This window comes from Corvus moneduloides, chromosome 16 (assembly GCF_009650955.1).
Source record: "Corvus moneduloides isolate bCorMon1 chromosome 16, bCorMon1.pri, whole genome shotgun sequence".
NCBI lineage: Eukaryota > Metazoa > Chordata > Aves > Passeriformes > Corvidae > Corvus > Corvus moneduloides.
Window position 1 is genome coordinate 1,300,897 of NC_045491.1, and position 19,407 is coordinate 1,320,303.

General features: G+C 43.9%; 1 protein-coding gene across 7 annotated transcripts; it reads left to right on the top strand.

Moving 5' to 3' along the window:
* Window positions 1–199: 199 nt before the first annotated feature.
* CCP110 (centriolar coiled-coil protein 110) lies at window positions 200–19,343 on the top strand. 7 transcript variants are annotated; one of them, XM_032126285.1, is made up of 17 exons: window positions 205–303; window positions 428–668; window positions 1,363–1,618; window positions 3,906–4,062; window positions 5,028–5,156; window positions 6,100–7,744; window positions 8,354–8,478; window positions 8,618–8,801; window positions 9,484–9,620; window positions 9,971–10,087; window positions 10,348–10,449; window positions 10,716–10,832; window positions 11,000–11,079; window positions 11,669–11,731; window positions 12,661–12,720; window positions 13,286–13,368; window positions 17,027–19,343. In XM_032126285.1, the coding sequence occupies exons 3-17, from the start codon at window positions 1,512–1,514 to the stop codon at window positions 17,077–17,079; spliced, it is 3,159 nt and encodes a 1,052-aa protein (XP_031982176.1). In that variant the 5' UTR covers window positions 205–303; window positions 428–668; window positions 1,363–1,511; the 3' UTR covers window positions 17,080–19,343. The 7 variants fall into 7 exon arrangements, with proteins under 7 accessions (XP_031982177.1, XP_031982175.1, XP_031982179.1 ...); XM_032126286.1 differs by having other exon boundaries at window positions 200–668; window positions 8,357–8,478; XM_032126284.1 differs by having other exon boundaries at window positions 201–668.
* The last annotated feature ends 64 nt before the right edge of the window (window positions 19,344–19,407 follow it).

The window sequence follows — 19,407 nt, forward strand, 5'->3', positions numbered from 1 at the left end:
CTGTTCCTGATAAAACGTGGGGCACGGGGGGAACGGGGGCTGTTCCTGGTGAAACCTGGGGAACGGGGGGGACGGGGGCTGTTCCTCATAAAACGTGGGGAACGGGGGCTGTTCCTGATAAAACGTGAGGCACGGAGGGAACGTGGGGAACGGGGGCTGTTCCTGATAAAACGGGGGGAACGTGGGGAACGGGGGCTGTTCCTGATAAAACGTGGGGAACGGGGGCTGTTCCCGGTGTAAGGATAAAGTAAATAGTGCTCATGGAAGGAAAGGTAGCGCTGTGCAGAGAGTCGCGGCAGACCCGTGCGTATGGAGAGCGTTGAGGGCTTTCCGCAGCTGTGCCAGATAGCTCATTAGAAACACAGCACCCACAGTGGTTATTTTCCAGCTCACCGGCGGTTTGTTCTATGCTGTGTATTTTGTGTAGCTGGCGCTGCAGTGGTGCCTGCCCGCGGGCCGGGCCCGGGAGCCGTGGGAGGAGCGGGCGGCGCGTCCTGCCCGGGCGGAGGCGGCTCCGGCCACCGACACCCGCCTGAACAACCGCGGAGAATCCAGAGGCGTGAGCAACAGCGAGGAAAACAAACCGGTTAAGTGAAGGCTGGAGAAACTGGGCATGTTTAGTCTAGAAGTGGAATTGCAAAGCCGAGGAAATAGCAGCTTGTGTTAACGTAAGTGGGGATTTTGACCCTTTTTTGGGTGTCTGTATCTGTGGGAAGGATGGGAAGCAACTGACTTTCCAGTGAGGAACTCTGACTAACTAGAGGTGGAACAGGCACCGCGCGATCTTCTAAACTGGGTTTATTTATTTATTTTAATTGCTGACATGAATATTTGTCACATATTGTCCTAGATGGTTCTGAGCATCTCAGATGCTCTGTCAGTGGTTTTGTGCTTCTGCCAGATGTAGCTGGAGAAAAATCAGATATATATGCAGATGCACAACAAATAATGGAATGTCTAATTAGATGTCTAACATATTTTTAAAATCTTGCGATAAACAGCAGCATTTGTTAAGATGAAGATTTAAAAAATAAAACCCCTCAACGATCATTGAAGAGGTAACAGATGACTAAGTTGTTTTTTGAAACAAGAATGACAGCTTTAACAGCTCTGAATACTGGGAATTAGATGTTTCCATAAATTAAAATTAATTATGCCTGGGCCAAGTGCTGGCAGACAAGTGTGGATTTTCCTTCCACCTGACCTGCCTGACAGGTGAGTGTTACCTGCTCCTGGACTGGCTGGACCAGCAGCTGGCTGCCGCCCGGGCCGGAGGGATAGGATGTCTGTGGTGATGCCCTCGTGGATGCTGTCCTCACAGAGCATGGGTACAGGTGCTCATGTTTATCTTTCTCATCACAGCGTGCTCGCTGAAACTGATACCTGCGGCGGCACATTTGTGGTCCCGACTACACAAGGACTGCACAACCGTGCGATACTTAATGGGATGAAGCCGAACAGATTACACCCGTGCTAACAGGGGAACTTGTCTGGGAGAGCCATGGGTGGGAATGGCTGGAAAGCAGAGCACCGGGATGGCGCTCCATCCCCACCCATCCATCCGAGCTGCGGCTGCCTTCGCTGGGCGCTCGCCTAGACACGGCAGAGCTGTCCCGCGGTTGAGTGCAGCGCTGGTGACGGGCCCCGAAGCGGGTCGCAGGGCGGGCAGCGGGGGCGGCGCGGGGCGGAGCGGGGGCGGAGCGGCTCGGAGCGGCTCGGAGCGGGGGCGGAGCGGGGCCGGAGCGGGGCGGAGCGGAGCAGCGCGGGGCGGAGCGGGCCGGAGCGGGGGCGGGGCGGAGCGGGGCCGGAGCGGGCCGGAGCGGGGCGGAGCGGGGGCGGAGCGGGGCGGAGCGGGGGCGGAGCGGGGCGGAGCGGGGCGGAGCGGGGCGGAGCGGGGCGGAGCGGGGCGGAGCGGGGGCGGAGCGGGGCGGAGCGGCTCGGAGCGGCTCGGAGCGGGGGCGGAGCGGCTCGGAGCAGGGCGGAGCGGGGGCGGAGCGGGGCGGAGCGGCTCGGAGCGGGGGCGGGGCGGAGCGGGGCCGGAGCGGGGCGGAGCGGGGGCGGAGCGGGGGCGGAGCGGGGCGGAGCGGGGCGGAGCGGGGCGGAGCGGGGCGGAGCGGGGCGGAGCGGGGGCGGAGCGGGGCGGAGCGGGGGCGGAGCGGCTCGGAGCGGGGCGGAGCGGGGCGGAGCGGCTCGGAGCAGGGCGGAGCGGGGGCGGAGCGGGGCGGAGCGGCTCGGAGCAGGGCGGAGCGGGGCGGAGCGGGGGCGGAGCGGGGCGGAGCGGGGGCGGAGCGGAGCAGCGCGGGGCGGAGCGGGCCGGAGCGGGGGCGGGGCGGAGCGGGGCCGGAGCGGGCCGGAGCGGGGCGGAGCGGGGCGGAGCGGGGGCGGAGCGGCTCGGAGCGGCTCGGAGCGGGGGCGGAGCGGCTCGGAGCAGGGCGGAGCGGGGGCGGAGCGGGGCGGAGCGGCTCGGAGCGGGGGCGGGGCGGAGCGGGGCCGGAGCGGGGCGGAGCGGCTCGGAGCGGCTCGGAGCGGGGCGGAGCGGGGCGGAGCGGCTCGGAGCGGGGCGGAGCGGGGCGGAGCGGGGGCGGAGCGGGGCGGAGCGGGGCGGAGCGGGGCGGAGCGGGGGCGGAGCGGCTCGGAGCAGGGCGGAGCGGGGCGGAGCGGGGCGGAGCGGCTCGGAGCAGGGCGGAGCGGCTCGGAGCAGGGCGGAGCGGGGCGGAGCGGGGCGGAGCGGGGCGGAGCGGGGCGGAGCGGGGGCGGAGCGGGGGCGGAGCGGGGCGGAGCGGGGCGGAGCGGCTCGGAGCGGGGCGGAGCGGGGCGGAGCGGGGCGGAGCGGGGCGGAGCGGCTCGGAGCGGGGGCGGAGCAGGGCGGAGCGGGGCGGAGCGGGGCGGAGCGGCTCGGAGCGGCTCGGAGCGGGGGCGGAGCGGGGGCGGAGCGGGGGCGGAGCGGCTCGGAGCGGCTCGGAGCGGGGCGGAGCGGCTCGGAGCGGCTCGGAGCGGGGCGGAGCGGGGCGGAGCGGCTCGGAGCGGGGCGGAGCGGGGGCGGAGCAGGGCGGAGCGGGGGCGGAGCGGCGCGGGGCGCGCTGGGCCCGTGGTGCGGCCCGGCCGTTGTGGCGGCGGCTGCCGGGGAGCGCTGGGGCCGCTCCGCCCCGCGCAGGTACCGGGCCGTGGGACGGGGGCAGGGGTCCGGGGGGAGGCGATGCATCGGCCGCGGCCTGGGGCGGGCTCGGTGCCCCGCAGCGGGCGGGCAGGAATCGGCCGAAGCGGCGTGCGGGGGAACAAAGCGTTGTCAGGCCTTGCCAGGCGGAGCTGGGCTCGCTCCGGTGGGGACGGGCAGTGACAGATATTCCAGATATTTGGGCGCTTGTAAGGAAATAAGGCTGCGATCTCTTTTTTTTTGTGTGTGTGTGTATAAGTATTGGCGTCTGTTCGTACAGGGATGTACCGAGACGGAGGCTCACGGGAGTGAGGCACAAATTCCTCTCAGCCCCCTAAAGGCTTTTTTTATTTTTTTTTAAATCCAATCGGGCTGCAATTTTGTTTGGGTTGTTTTTTGGGTTTTTTTTAACAGTTGGTAGGATCTGTCTCGTTGTGGAAGATCCCAAGGTTTAGCCTTTGATGAAAATTATCTGTAGCAGGTGCAGTTTTGTAAATCCTGCTTATCTCAATGCTTGCTTTCTTTTCTGTGCACTTGTGATCATTTTTGCTCCTATATGCAGATTTTCTTTTTATAGGGGAAAATAAGGAGGAGCTTTGCAGGCTTTGCTAATGATAGGAAGAAGAGAAAATTCAGTTTTGTAATGTAGAATTTGTTTCCCGAAACATAGTGACACCGAATTAGTCGTGGTGTTGTTTTCCCTTCAAGGTCTTGGAAGTACATGGGAGAGTAATGTTATTATTCTTTGCAGCTTAGATAACATGAAGATGGAGGACTATGAAATATTCTGTAGGAAGCACCTTTCCAGAATCCAAGAAGAGGCAGTAAAAGGAGAAACCTCTTTGACTGTTCAGCACAAAAACATCTCCCTCATTCAGTTCTATAGAGTCCCTGTGCTTTCTCCTCTGGTAAGGCCTTTTTTATCCCTTTTCCTCCCTGGTGTGCTAACTGTGCTATTGGCACTGGCTTTGATGTGCACATGTAATGATTCTACTGAAGGTGTCTGTGTGAGCTGTCATCTGACCTGCTGCTTAGTGTATTCTAAGCATTCCGAGCCTTAATCTTACAAAGTAAGGGGGTAAAATGTACCTTTTTCCCCCACACTGACTGCATTTCCTTTAATTTTAAAAAAGTTACCTTCCTAAGGGGAGCACAAATGGTTTTCAGTAATGTTACTGCTGGGCTTAACTTCATGTAAAATCATATTGACCTTTCAAATATTGAACATGTGAGTTAGTTTAAAGGTGTAAAAAAATGCAGATAGGAAATACCAAAATAGTTAAAAAGCTTCTAAGTAAATTTTTTTTTGCATGTGTTTGCATCTTCCTCTAACGTATTCCACAGGCTCATCAATTATGTTAAGTCATTCTGTGCTAATGGGAACAGAGCTAAGCTGAAGGTTGTTGGTAGTTCCTGTAATACTGCAGCTGACTTCCTTGTTTCAGTGATGGGAAGAAATGGGAGAGTGTCTAAGAACAGTGTCCAAAAATCATGATACAGATATAAATTGCAGATGCATTGTCATATTCTTCATTTACAAATGCGTGGATATTGTAAGAGTTTTTAGGAGAAATGTCTGAATCCTGTGTCAGATTGGTACTGTAGCATGTAATATTTATGGAAATTTTTATGAATGGTGTTTTAAATTCGTGTTCATTTGCGTGTCTTCCAAGAAGGCATTTTATGCATCTTCCCTTAAAAAAAGGTATAATTGGTTGAAAAGAAGCTGGAATTTAATGTGCACAGTCTCAGGTGATTGCTGTTTTTCTAATTGTTTTGTTCTGTTGCTTTTCTTTCGAATGTATTTCAGTAATTCTGTACAGAAATCTGCATTTAGTGATATAAACCATGTTTCTTACACTCTGTTTTGCAGCTTAGCCTTGAAAAGAAAAAGGAAATACAGCAATATAAGAAGAAAGCACTGGACCTAGAGACCAGGAAACGGGAGTCCCGGAAAAAAGCTTTATTGAATCGTGTTCAGGAGATTGTAGAAAATGTCCAGGTAGTGTTAGTCCAAAGCTGCCTCATAGATTTACAGAAAATCACTGCTTATAGACTTTTTGAGGAGTTGTTGAGGTTTAAGTATTGCCCAATACAAACATGAAATTAATAGCAGCTAACTCTCCAGAACCAGCATTTGCTACTATTTCATGCTATGTGTCCTGATAATTGATGATTTAGTGATACTTATTGTAGTGCATGGGATTTCCTTTTCACTGCTTGTTTTGCTATATGCAAAAGACACTTTTGTAAGTGTGTTGGAAATAACTGGATTGTTAAAACAAATGAACAACTCCCCTGTGTTATTTGCAAGCTTATAGTTTAATCAGAAAATAACCTATATTCAACCTTGTGACTACAGATTTCAAATTACCTTCACAACAACTTGAAATTCTGTTGTGTTCTTCACAATTTTACTTCAAATACTTTGTTTCCTTTGCTGTTTCAATGATGAATTTAGTAGAGGTTTAAATTTAAAAGACTATTAAATGCATCTAATCAAGGAGTTATTATAGGTCTTTGGAACAGTTGTAATACAGCCTTTAAATTAAACTGTTGCTTAAACAAGTGCAGTTAAAACTGAGTTTGTTGAGTTACCAAGGTGGCAAAGAACTCTTACTAGTGTGTATTGTTTACTGAGTGTATGTGGCAACAGTCAGCTGGCTTGGGGTTTGACCAGCAGACCAGGAAAGTATGTTCAATACAAACATAATTTAAGGGTTTTTTTTTCCAAATGTGTCCTTTTGATAACTGAAATGCAGCACACAGGATAATTAGAGTGTGAAAATCCTTTTAAACAAATGCTGTCTGGAAGTAACATGTAATTTTCACTTAAATAAAGGTGTTTTTTTCAGTTTTTTTTTAAGTTCAAGTGAAGTTTGCAGGAATCTGAGATTCTGGGATTTCATTGAAAATATGTCATTTTTAAAAATTTTAATTTGCAGATGAAGAAAGGACCTAGCACGAGCGATGTGAACACTCTGGAGGCTGAGAGTTCTTGCCCTGATTTGGATTCAAAGGCTTTGACTGACTTCACAGCTCTATCAGATACCAATTCAACATGTTCTCCTGAAAGGCACGGTTCCATGGACCTGGAAAAGACACCAGAACTTAGACCATCAGATACTGCAGGGCAAATGACATCAAATATGACGGAAGCAGTCAAAGCAGCAGAAGAAAATGTTTCTTCCAAGCCAAGCGAGAGTGGCTTCTCGAAGGACGCTCCTTGTCCGAGGGCTGCATCTCCTGACAAGGTGTGTAACAAGCTCCCGTCTCACGCCCTGCAAAAGCAGGAGGGACGAGTCGGGTCTCCGTCAGATGAGGATGTCCAGGATCCGTGTGTAATGAGTCTTCAGAACCTGATCAAGAGGTCTAGGGAATGCATAGAGAAAGAGCAGAGCAAGCGTGCCTCAAAAAGCAGTTCCAAGAGGAGTACGAGTGAGAGTCATTCGGATAAAGAAAACGACGGTGTTAAAACAACCGACTCTGTGAAAGAGAGAGCGAAGTTTACAGGCAGAAGTTGCTCTGTTCAGACACTTGATAAACCCAGTCTTAATAAATCAAATACCCTTCTCCAAGGTGCCTCTACTCATACAAATAACACAAGTATGTCCGCTTTATCCAGTTTTTCTAAAGTAGACATACCTATGAGAGTTGGAACACCCCCTTTGGTGGATTCTGATTCAGATGAGGAATTGAAAAAGAATTCTGTGTTTGAGCGTGACAGCAGCATTGTCAGGAGCCTCACAGGCTCTTACGCCAAATTGCCAAGCCCAGAGCCAAGCATGAGCCCTAAAATGCACCGACGGCGCCCAAGGCCTTTATCCATGGGACACATCATTATAAACAACCCTGTGAATGCTTACGAGCTAAGTCCTAAAGGCAAGGGTAGAGCAATGGATTTAATCATGCAAGATATTGCAGATAAAAACAACGTGTCTGAATCGGTGCCAAAGTTCATGGTGGACTTCACTACAGTTTGCCCTGGCAGAGTTCCTGGTGTCAGCAGGAATTCTTCAGGCCCCTGTGATGGGTTGGGGGTTGGCAAAGCAAATCGCCATTCCTTCGGGCTCTTTGAAAGCAGAGGAACCGTGTCGGCTATGGTGGAAGGTCATGTGGTGATGGACAGCAGAGGGCCGTATAAAGCAGAGACCAGTACTGGTATGGTGCCTCCAAAAGTGAACGAGCCCTTTGCCATCAGTCAGTCTACAGTGACACAGAAGATCCTGGCTGTGAATGAAATGAAACCAGCTACTTTGCCAGAGAACACTAAATGCAATTCTCCAGTGGAACTCAATAAATCTTATGACGTAGAAAATCCATCTCCACTACTAATGCAGAGCAAGAATGTGCGACAGCAGATGGATAATACTCCAAGTGTTGCCTCAGCAAATGAGCAGTTTCCAGAAAATTTTGAAAAGGTAAAACGTAGACTTGATTTGGACACCGACAGCTGCCAAAAAGAAAACAGTTCCTGTGTTCTAAGAGTTGGAATGGAAGAACAAGAGGAGCAGTGGTTGCAAGAACAGAAATATCCTGTGGGATCAGTTTACATTACCAAGAATGCAGTCCTTGAAAATATGGCAAAAGGTAAAAGATTTCCTGTACTCAAGGCTTACTTCTCAGTTTACTAATCTTTTAGAAAAAACCCCAGTGATCATTAGTCGTTGGTGTTTCTAAGTATGTATGGGTGTCAAAAGGCTAAAATTTTATGGCATGTAAATTTTTTTCAGTAGCCTCATTTCTCTAATTTAATTTGACATCACAAATACTGATTTCCTGTTTGAATCTAGAAGTTGGAATTTAGTTTTACTAAGAAAATTGTCTTATGCCACAAGCTCTAAATAGGACTACTAAAAGAAAAGATAGTCCATGTAAATTAAAAAAAAAAACCAACCCATATAGGTATTTTCTTCAAATTCAAAACTGTGTTACTTCTGCTTGTGTCTCTACCAAATTAGGCTGAAGTGGCATAAATAATGTTAATTCACTCTAGCAAGTGTAAAATTCTTAGAACTGTATTTTGCATGTCCCTATTTTAGTATACGTAATGGGAACTTGATATCAAGGAAACTTGGTATCAAAGGCATCTTTTTTACTTTTTACTGATGATGCAAATTATATCTGATAAAGAGTATATGTCTCTGGCAAAGATCATATAGAAAGTATTCAATATTTGATTGTTATGTATTTTCTCAGAAGATATTTTAAAAACTAAAATGTTGGCCTTTGAAGAAATGAGAAAGAGACTTGAAGAACAGCATGCACAACAACTGTCAATTCTGATAGCTGAACAAGAGAGAGAACAGGAGAAATTGCAGAAGGTAATGTCAACAGGAAAAATTCAAAGCAAATGTTGTGTGTTACATGGAAGTTTGTCAGGAAGCAGTTGGGTTTAAATGTATATTCTGTTGCTTTGCAGAATTAGAAAAATAGTCTCACAGTTGAATCTTCCTTTTGTAGGAACTGGAAGAGCAGGAGAGACAGTTGAAAGGAAAGAAGGTTACTACAACGGAAATAGAAATTTCCAAAGTGAATATTAACAGTAGGATGGAGTTGGAGTGGAGGAAAAAAAGTGAAAGTGGCTTGCTGGAAAGTGTGCAGTCTCAGCTGGAGACAGTCCATAACACAAACTCCACCAGCATTGGTAAAACTGGGAGGGAAGAATATAGATTAAGTGTTGTGATGTATTTTGTTCTACAGTGCATGACTGGACCAGCTGCCCCACTGTGTGGATAAGTGCAGTGTTCCTGCCCTAGGACTGCTCAGGGTACACAGACAGCTGCTGCCCTCAGCTGGGGACAGCATTTGTGAAACAAAGACTGTTGCATCTTTGTGTCACTGGCATTTAGCACAGGTTCAGCCATCCTCAAACTGTTCCATGTACTGCATTTGTTATGTAACTGAGGGCACATCCAAGGAAAACAAGCTAAGAATAACCTCCTTTGATCAAGGATGAGGATGTGGATTTGCATCATGTCCCAGAAGGATTATCCTTGTGCCATGTAGCTGCACAGCACTGGGCCAGGTGGTCACATTTGTGTAGAAGGTTTAGAGGGGCTCTGCCAAGGCATCTTAACTCCCAGGCAGAACAGCTGTAGCTGATGGAACACCTCTCACCTCTTCCAGAACATCATGAAATGTTTTGTTCTGTCTTCTGTTTAGCAAATATTGCATGGAAATCACTCAGAAATATTCAGCTTGCTTGTTGCCTGTCATTGACCTTGTAGACAAAGCTGTGATGCCCGAGCTGAGTGTATACACAGACACAGGCAGTACTTCACTGGCAGAAGCGTGTGTTGAACTCTTGTGTTCTGCTCTGCGTGCAGGTTTTGCTCATACAACACCCAACACCTTTGCTTCAACAAGTGAAACTTCATTCTATCTCTGGGGACCCTCAGGTAGTGGAGTTATAAAAACCTCAGTATGCAGGCCAAGTAATAGGATCAAAACTAGGTGGACTCAGGTAAGGGAAAAAAAGATTTATTTTTATCTTAAAAGGCCCTCATGTTTTTGTAAGGCACTGGTGACTTTATAAGAGCTGTGCAGTAATAAACCTCACAGAAGATTTTAGTATCCCTTCCTATGTCAACTTTGATTACATGAGAGAACGGTATAGATTATTATTCATATATGCAAAATAATAATATAGCAATATATTGCTTCTGCTAAATTATGGTGGGTACTTTTGGCCCAGTCAAAGTTTGTTTTTTGTTTGAAAACTTGTGTCACTTGATGGATGTTATTTGATAAGTAATTCATAATTCTTGCTTTTTTAATCAAAAGTTTAGAAAAATGTTTTGGTTTTTTTATAAGGTTTTCAGTCCAGAGATACAAATGAAGTTCGACAAGATCACTGCAGTGGCAAAGGGATTTCTTACTCGTAGACTCCTGCAGACAGAAAAACTGAAACATCTTAAGCAAACTGTAAAAGTAAGATTAGCTTTTTTGCAATAGGCAGCTTCTTCTCCTGTTTATTTTTGTTGCTGGCTTCCATTGACAGATGAAATCCTGCGTTTTCTGCTCTCAGAAGATTTTGGGGCTGTTACATGAACATGTTTGAGTGTTGCATTGCTTAGTGTCATAAGGTCCAAATCAAACAAAGAATCTGTCCTATGTGTACTGTTTGTAATGATTGCTTTGTTATTAAGGGTTATGCCTGGTGCTTACTCTTATTTTCCTGTCTTTCCCAGGATACTCTGGAATTCATAAAAAATTTTCAGTCTGAAGCCCCATTGAAAAGAGGAAGTGTGTCAGCACAAGATGCATCCCTTCATGAAAGAGTAATGGCTCAGGTGATACAATTTAAACCTTTTTTTTTTGTCTTTTCTAGCTATTCTGCTTTTGTAATAGAAATGCATAAAACCTTGAGAGTGGCTTTGTTTAGAGTAAAACATTTAAAGAAGAAAAGATTCCATTTTTTTGCTTGACACAAAATTATTTGATTTCAAAATTATGAAGTGTTTTGTTTAGATTGAAAGTAAAAAGTGCTTGATAATCAAAACCATGGACAGGTAAACTTGATTGAATATTTTATTAACATTTTAATTATTCTTCCCAGCTGCGAGCTGCTCTGTATGACATCCATGACATCTTTTTCACAATGGAGGCATCGGAGAGAATGAATATTCTGCGTCACGATCGTGAAGTTCGTAAAGAGAAGATGCTCAGGCAGATGGTGTGTTACATTCCAGGGAACGTAAACTGTTTCAAGACTTTAAGTCCTGAATCATTTTGCATTTAAGAGATTCTTCCTCACCCTGTACAATGTTTCTTAAATCTAAATTTTTAATTATGCTTTTGTAGGTAACTTTCTTCAGTATCTTCTTTTTTTTTTTTTTTTAGGATAAAGTAAAGAGCCCAAGAGAGCGAGTGACACTTTCAACAGCTACGCAGAAATCTCTGGACAGGAAAAAGTACATGAAGTATGTGCAGCTCTCCCTTGGGTGGGGAGGGATGGTGAGAGGGGTCCAAGAGGAGGAGTAGAAGGCACAGGAAATAATGATGGGAAGTTTATGGAATAAGTGTTTCTTTGCAAACTGACATCTGTGCTAGGAAGAATGAGTAAAAAGCTTTCCAGGTGTGTGGTGTCTTGCTAATTGTATTTTGCTCTTACTTTTAAGAGACTTTTTGTTTGTATGGAGAAAAATGTTTATTCTAACTTGTGCATTTATGCTATAATGCAGTGGTGGATTCTGAGTTTATGGTTGATTTTGCCAATTGTAGAAAGTGCTCCAAGTGATTTTATCTAAAGTGCCTAGCAATAGAGATACTTGATAGAGGATCTCTGGCAAGGTTTTTTTGGGGAATGGTAGCAGGCTTTGTCCTGCAACACAGTGGACTGAGCAGTTGTTACACTTGCTCCTGAGTAAAGAAGTGATAATCTGTAGGACGGCCCTGGCAGTATTACACGTAGGTGTAGTTCCTCTTATAGGCTTTCTCTGAGTGTTTCTGTTCAAGACCTGGATGATAATTCGCTAATTGAAATATGTTTCAATACTTTTGTTTCTCTAGGGCTTCAGAAATGGGAATGCCAAGTAAAAAAATAATCATCAAACAGAAAACTCCTGAAAACCGGTGGGTGATGGTTACTTGTATTAGGATGCTTTTAAGAAACTGTCATATAATGATGGATTCTGTGATCTGTGTTGTTGGTTTGCCATCGATCAGCTCAATTCCTGCTACTATTATCATGAAAATTAGTGAAATCTGATTTACCAAGGCCCGAGGAAAGGGTTTATTAGCTCATTAGAAGTTAGGAAAGATACGTTTTCTTCAGAGTCAGTTCTGAAATTTCATCTTCAAAAGTTATTTATTTATGGCTTTAAGTCTTGGCGCTCAGGTTCAACATTTTCCTCTGAGATGCACAGTTAAGCTTCAGTTTGGCACTACTACTCTTCCTAATACCTTTTGCTTGGCAGTGGAGTTATTGATAATGCTTATCTTCAGGAAGCTGTCAGAAAAAAGTGGCTTTCTGTTGTGAGGAAAGTTTTGTTCCTTGATTGTGTTATTGTTTGCTTAGATCACAGAAATTACAGTGTTCAGTACATGTTGTTCAGGCAGACGAGCTGCTCTCTTATGAGGCCTGTCTGCACCTTTTTCATGTATTTAAAGCCAGATACCTGGCATCCCTTAAAAACAGTTTTTATCCCATGTTTACCCAAAAGCTTTGGAGACATACTGTCTATTCATACAGTTCAGCCTTCAAGGACTACTGTAAGCAATTCAGCTGTTTTTCCTGTGTGTTCTCATCAGTAACTGGCAGCCCAAGGCACTGTTGAGGGAGATCCATCTGTGCTTTTTTGTTTCTTTGTTTTTAATAGTGGAAGTAGTAATCCTATTCTGGAATTTTAATTCCAGCCACTTTGCCTACATGTCATTTGCCTTACCAAACCTGTTAGCCTTTCTGAAATTCGTTATGTGAAACATGATTCATAATTCAGTATTTCTGAGAGATTTTTAATTTTAAAGGGAAAAAGCACTAATAAAAGTCTGTGTTTTAACAGCATACTTCAACCAAACCAAGGACAGAATGCCCCGGTTCATAGACTGCTTTGCAGACAAGGGTAAGAGCACGGCGTGTTTCTAGCCTAAAGGTGAAAGTAAATGCAAAGTGCAAGAACAGTGATTGCTGAATCATATTTGCACATAATGGTACAGCTGTTCTTCAGAGTAAAAATAATTGCTTCTCTCAGTATTTTGAGAGAGTGATGAAGCTTTGTTTTACCTTATGCTGCAGGAAAATATTTATTGTTGTCATCCTCTTGTGTATTGTCTTCATTTACACTGTTCCAACATTTCTATTTGTAACATTCATTCCATGAAGCTTTGCTTCCACTTAATGAAATATGTGTATTTTTATATGTAGACTGTAATGCCATGGTATCTAAACTAAAGCAGTTTCTTGAATAGAGTTTTTCAATCTGTTCATGGGGAGATGTTCTCCTACTTAATGTATCTATGTAAGCCATAACAGTATCAATAGGAACTATACAGGTGCTCAGGAAGAGGCTCTGTGGAGCATGGTAAAAATGTTTTCATGCCAAACACATTTTGATAGTGTCTATAGTTTTGTATACAGCCTTTCAACTTTGTTGCAAGTGACTTATTAACTCTTTTATATTTAATTAGAACCCCTAAGACCTCAGTGAATGGGGTTGAGCAAAGTAGAAAGAAGGCCTCAGAGAGCAGAGTGTCTAACAAGGCTGTTTCAGGTGTGTAGAAAATTGGTGCTTGGATCTTATAGTAAATAAGTTACTAGTACCTAGAAAAAATGAATTGGCAATATATTGTTTTCCTTTCCTTGTGCACCTGCTTTGCTATGCCTTAGGTCTAAGCTATCTCTTCAAACAAACCTGCGCTGGTACCTGAACCATCCACTTTCAAATTCTATAAACACAGTATATAGAATGTGCTGCACAGCTCATTTGCTTTCACTCACCAGATGCCCAGTCATAAAAAAGATTGCCAGATATATTCACTGGAACTGTTGAGAAATTGATAGTAGTCAAAATAGACTTGGATTAGAACTTTCATGTCATTGATTCTTAGTTCTGTACACACATCTTCAGCATGGAGCATATTGAAAGGACAGGAGGGACAGTTTCAGACTCCTCAGCAGGTGTTCACTCATCATACAGTCCTAAAATTATATATATATATATATTCCTGTAGCCTCTTACAGCATGTTTGAGTCTTAATGACCCAAGTTCAAAAGTGAGTATTTCTGTGCTTCCATACAGAGATGACTGGTTGGTTACCTTTTATTTAAAACGTTTGATAATAGTGCTGAACCTCTAGAAATGACTATGAATAGTGTTACACAATTTCCGTTTTTTTAATTAGATTTAAAATTTCTTAAGTGACAAACTTAAATTTATCAAAAGGTAAAGTCGTTTATAAGCTTTAAAACTATTTAACATTTGAATTACACTTTCTTCTCAAAGGAGAGTTCCACAAGTCGAGTATAAAAATTGGGAATTTTGGGGCTTAATAAGGGAAATATGCAATGCAGTATGATTTCAATTGTTTTCCATAGTATTTTCAATAATCTGTATGTATTAAGGATGAAACCTTTCCTGTAAGGCAAGTGCTTATTTTTTGCTGCCCCAGAGCAATGCTGGGAGGGAGTATCTGCAAGTTTGAATGCAGTGTGTTTTACTGTTTAAATGTGATGTTTTCCCAGATGCTACTTCGTGAAGTCAAGAGAAGTGAAGTGAACAGAAGAATGTATAGTAAGGCAGTATGCATAAACATAGATAACACTGCAGTATGAGAGGGGGAAAAAAAGGCAGGTGGTGAGATCACAACCAGAGTGTGTTCATTTATTCTTCTGTTGTCAGTTCTCCTGGCAGTGCTGTCATCACCAAAGTAGAGCAAGGCAGTTGTTTGGTTGGACTCAGTGACACTACAGAAAAATTAGCAAAGATAATAAATAATCTCCCTGAACTATAAAGCAGAAAATAAAGTAAATAATACAATTTTAGCAACCAGAAGTAGCCATTAAGACAAGTGTTCATCTGCACGTTTGCTATTGACTACTAAATGAGTGTGCTGAAGAACAGGGACAACAGAACAATCAAAACCTCTACCAGATACAGTATTACAGAGGCGGTAAAAGAGTAGCAGTGTTAGGGTGGTGTCACATGCGGCAGGTTTGGCACTGATTCGAGGTTTGGATGCCATCCCCAAGCTCATGTAATTCATACTGAGCTCATAATGAGCCACAGTGGTGTTTACATTGTGTCTGGCATCAGGCATCCAATGAAGCATTCTGTATCACTCTTCTGTGTTGGCAGTGTGTGCTGTTCTTCTAAGGAAGTCCCTGGGTTTATCTTAGTCATAATTACCAAAGTTGTGACAGGTCATACTTGCAATGAAGAAAATCCTTTGGGATATATCTCCAACTTCTTTTTGCCTTGTTGCTGTTTGTCAAATATCTGGAAAGTCATTGGATGCCTTCTGCAGTGGCCTTCTTGGAACTTCAGGCAGATGTGGCTAACCAGTTGTATGCTGGTTAGTTCAGGTCGCTCAGTGTAGCCTCATTTAGAGCTTGGACATCACACATGTTCCTGTTGTGCAATACCAACACTTCATGTGCTCCTTCAGAAATAGGTTAGACTTCTTGTACTAAATGAAGAGAAATGCATTCTGCAGTTATTACATGGGGAACACTTGGCATGGAAGAAACAATCTGCAGAATTTTGCAATAATGAAAAAACTTACTTTGAATATTTTATATATGGCTAAAATGTGAATAGTGAAAAGTCAGGTGGTATGGTAAATAGAGTGTTGATCAGGTTGCTCCTACAACAAGACCTATTCATCTGCTCTGCCCAGTTTCCTTTTCCATGGAAAAGAAACACGGGGCACAAGGCACACAGAATATCTGGGTGGTGGCAGCACTTGGCCAAGCCAAGGGCACATCTTGCCCCTGTGAGATGGTGGGGGCTGTGGGGTGTATTGGCTGTCAGGCCAGCACTTCAGGAAGGCTTAGGCCTGCTGTGTGTGAGTGTCAGGTCTGTCCTTTGTCCCAGGAGAGAGGCCTTGTGTGATTGCCCTTTGCCACTGGAAAAGGATGAGTGATAATTGTTCTCAGAACTGTCACTGTTTTTATGCAGATTTGCCTTCTGCAATTTCTTAGTCTAGATTGCTGCGGGATTTTTGCACACCCAGATGCTATTACTGTAATATCCTATTATGTGTGTGAGATTTTTATATGGCTTTGAGAGCGCTTGGGCTGAGTTAAGGGGTAGTGTTAATCACTAATAAAGCACCATGTCAGCCTAGTTGTCTGTCCTACGAGATCCCAGCTGAAGAGCACAGCCCTGGGGAGTGCTGGGCCAGTGAGAATGCCTTCTGTGTAGTGGGAGCCTGTTGAGATGTGAGGGCTCTGGGCGTTCCCGAAGCTGCTTTGGCCTGTGCTGAGTGTAGCCCTGGGACACCTGTAAGTAACCACTGCAGCTCTGACCCAGAGTAACTGAAGAGCCTAGAAAGGACTGGCATGCACTCTGTCACATTCGTTTACTTGCCTGGTAGTCATTCCTCTTCCCTGACTGTCTTCCATTCCCACTGCTCTGCACCCTGTGGTATGGTTTTCACTGCTTTGTGTAAATGTTTGCTCACACTGCTGCACTTTCTTGGTAACTGCCTGAACCTAAAGAATGCTGAGTTGTGCTACTTTTTAGTAGCCTGCAGTGCTGAACCCTCACTACTGGAAGATACTTGTGCTATGCATAGTAAAATACAGATTTTTAAATATAAGTATGTATATACTTGTTCCCTGTGGAAAGACTTATTTATTTGTTTATTATTTTTTTACTTAAGCATCCTTCCTTTTATAAGGGCTCTGCCTGATGACATTATTCATACTGCACTTCTAATTCTGGTTATCTTATATTGACATATGGGAGCCTACAGCTGTCTCTTGTTTTAACTCTTTCTTTTTGTCACATTAATTATCTTAAGTATTCAACTTGTATAATATTTTTTAATTGATCATTTGTTTAAAAGTAATACATGGCATAGTTAAACTTACCAGCCATTTCATCTATGTCTTGGTTATGCAATACTTCTTTTAAAAAAATTGTGAATTGTGGTTGTAGTTGTTTTAGAGTAGCAGAAAAGAAGATAGGATAGTTATCAAATAAGGCAATACTATAAAATGTCATTACTTTCAAACCTATAGGTAGTTTTCATAAGGCTTTTGGGGTGTAACATTATGAAAACTGTCATTTTAAAAGTAGTCACTGAATGCCTAATACTGCTTTACAGAAATTGTCCTAATCTTTTTCTGCTATTTTTGTTGGACAATCCTGTTTCAAAAACCAGTACTATTAATTGTAAAATGGTAATGTTTCTACTTATTTTTAGGAGCATATGCAGGAAGAACCCAAAGAAAGAAGCCAAATGTTGTGACAATTTAAGAAGACAGCACTCACTGGGATAAAATGGCTGTGTTTTAATGATGGCATTCTCAGCACTGATTTTTAATATTGCATCTTCTTTACATATATGTATATTTAGACATTATAAAACCACTTTGTCATTTTCACATGACACATGAACACAATCATATTGAAGTAATATGCTTTGAAACTCTCATACTTGTGGGAAAATTGCATGTTAGAACTTGTGTACAGACCAGTATTAATATATAAAAGATTCCTAATCTTGTTTATTTAAAGACTACCACAGGGCAACATGAAGGTAATTTGTGACTTTTTCACACTTTCTAATTCTAGTGTCTGACATATGCTTTTTGCATTACTTAAACTGCAATTTCTGTGTATGAGTGCCACCATAAGTAAGTCATAGGTATGTATTTAGTTTCATACCATAAAGTGAAAGCAGCTAAATGTGAAAAAACCCCCCAAACTTAATTTAAGCGAAAATGAGTTTTCACGTCAGTGAATTTGTCAGCAGCCATTCTGAATGTACTTTCTGTGGGAATGAGATTAGCTCAATTTCAGTACTAAAGGCCTTGTGCCCAATGGTTTGCATTTCTGCTGAGCTGGGCAGACGTGGTCCAGGTTCACTGCTGGGCTGATGGACATACTTACACTGACTAAACCAAAACTGTGCATTCATATGTGTGCTAGATCAAAGCACTCTACTGAAACAGTCCTGGGTTTTTGTTCCCCTGCTGTCCTACTGCGTTTTCTTATGGAAACAACATTTGTCCAATATGGAGATGTGTATGTTCTACAAAAACTTCAGAAGGTAAGATTTGAACTGTTTTACCGTTTCAGACTTAAATAGTAATTTCAGTCTGTAATAGTAATTCAGGTATGTTACATTTAATTGATGCCAGCTGCAGTTTTTCTGAGCAGTTTATCTTCTGCTGTGACCTAACAGGGCCTTGTACTGAAGTCATGATTTCTGCAGGTGGGGGGGGAATCCTTTCCAGATCGCAACACTTTCATATTTATGAATAACTAACATTAAAAGAGCATGGTCATATTTTACCTTAGTCTTCCAACTGATGGATATTATCCATCAATTTGAGGAGAGGATGATTCTCCACCTTCTTTTAATGAACTTAAGTCATGATAGTGAGAAAGTTCTAGAGAGAAAAGCTGGGCTGTATAGTCTTAGCAGTAGAGAACTGACTGCCAGAATGTAAATTAGGTTATATTTTGTTACTTTCCCAGTGTCAATACAATACAATACACCAACTTTGGAGGCTTTGTAATGTGTTGACATGAATGTAAGAGAAAAAAAGACTAACTGAAAATTTAATTGTGGTAAATAGCATGAAAGGGGAACATTAATAATGGGATGAGGACAGTACCTTCAGGGGTGGTGATGAGTGGATTGGCTTGACTGTTTCACCAGCCTGTGGCTTTCATCTGCCACCAGGTCTGTCCTCTGCAGCTTGTGATGTTGTTCAGAACAGGAGTGTTATACCATGCACTAAGTTACCCATGTTTCATGCTTGGAAAATGGCAAAAACACTGCCCAAGCACTTTGAAGAATGGCACTGCTTGGTTTGCTTGAAAGCCTGGGGCCAGGGGGCTCCCCTAATGGTGTAAATATAAGAGTTTACACCAGTGGAGGGCCTGCCTCCTTCATACAAATGCTGTGGTGCTTTAAAATCTCAGCTGTAATACAGAAAATGCCCGAGGCAAGCTTCCTGCTCGCCCGGTGGTGGGCATCAAAGCTGTGTTTTAGTTTGCAGCTTTCCTTAGGAGTGAAAAACATCTCAAGAGGGGAAGAATTTACAGTGGCAAGAGTAACCTGTGTCACAGATGACAAAAGGTGCTGTTGATATAGCAGCTCTAAAGATTGATGTTTCTAATGGATGTTTTATGTGCTGTATTTATTATTAGCATAGGCAATATGTTGATGCATAGATAGGTTTAGTGTGTTAGTAGAAGTGAACGTTTCCCTTCTCTTAGGGTTTCACATCTAAACCTCTTGTTCTTCAAGCATGTTTCCAGTGTGTAATAAAGCATTATAGCACAAGGGTTTTGTTTTTTTTTTTAACTTTCATGAGGCCTTTCTCTTGACAAGTGCCAGAATTTGGTTTTGTACTTGCTGTTTTGTATTTATACATATTTATCTTTTTATTTTGTGTGGAATTGTGATACCATTACAAAAGTCTATTTATTTTTGTACTTCGTTTCATTCTCACCAGTCTCGCTTTTTACTTAAAGCATTCTGCACAATAAACTCTTTAAATCTTTAACAAGCGCTGCCTCTCTGTGCTTTCCGCGCAGCCTTGCCCGCCGCTCCGCGCCCGCCCTCAGGCT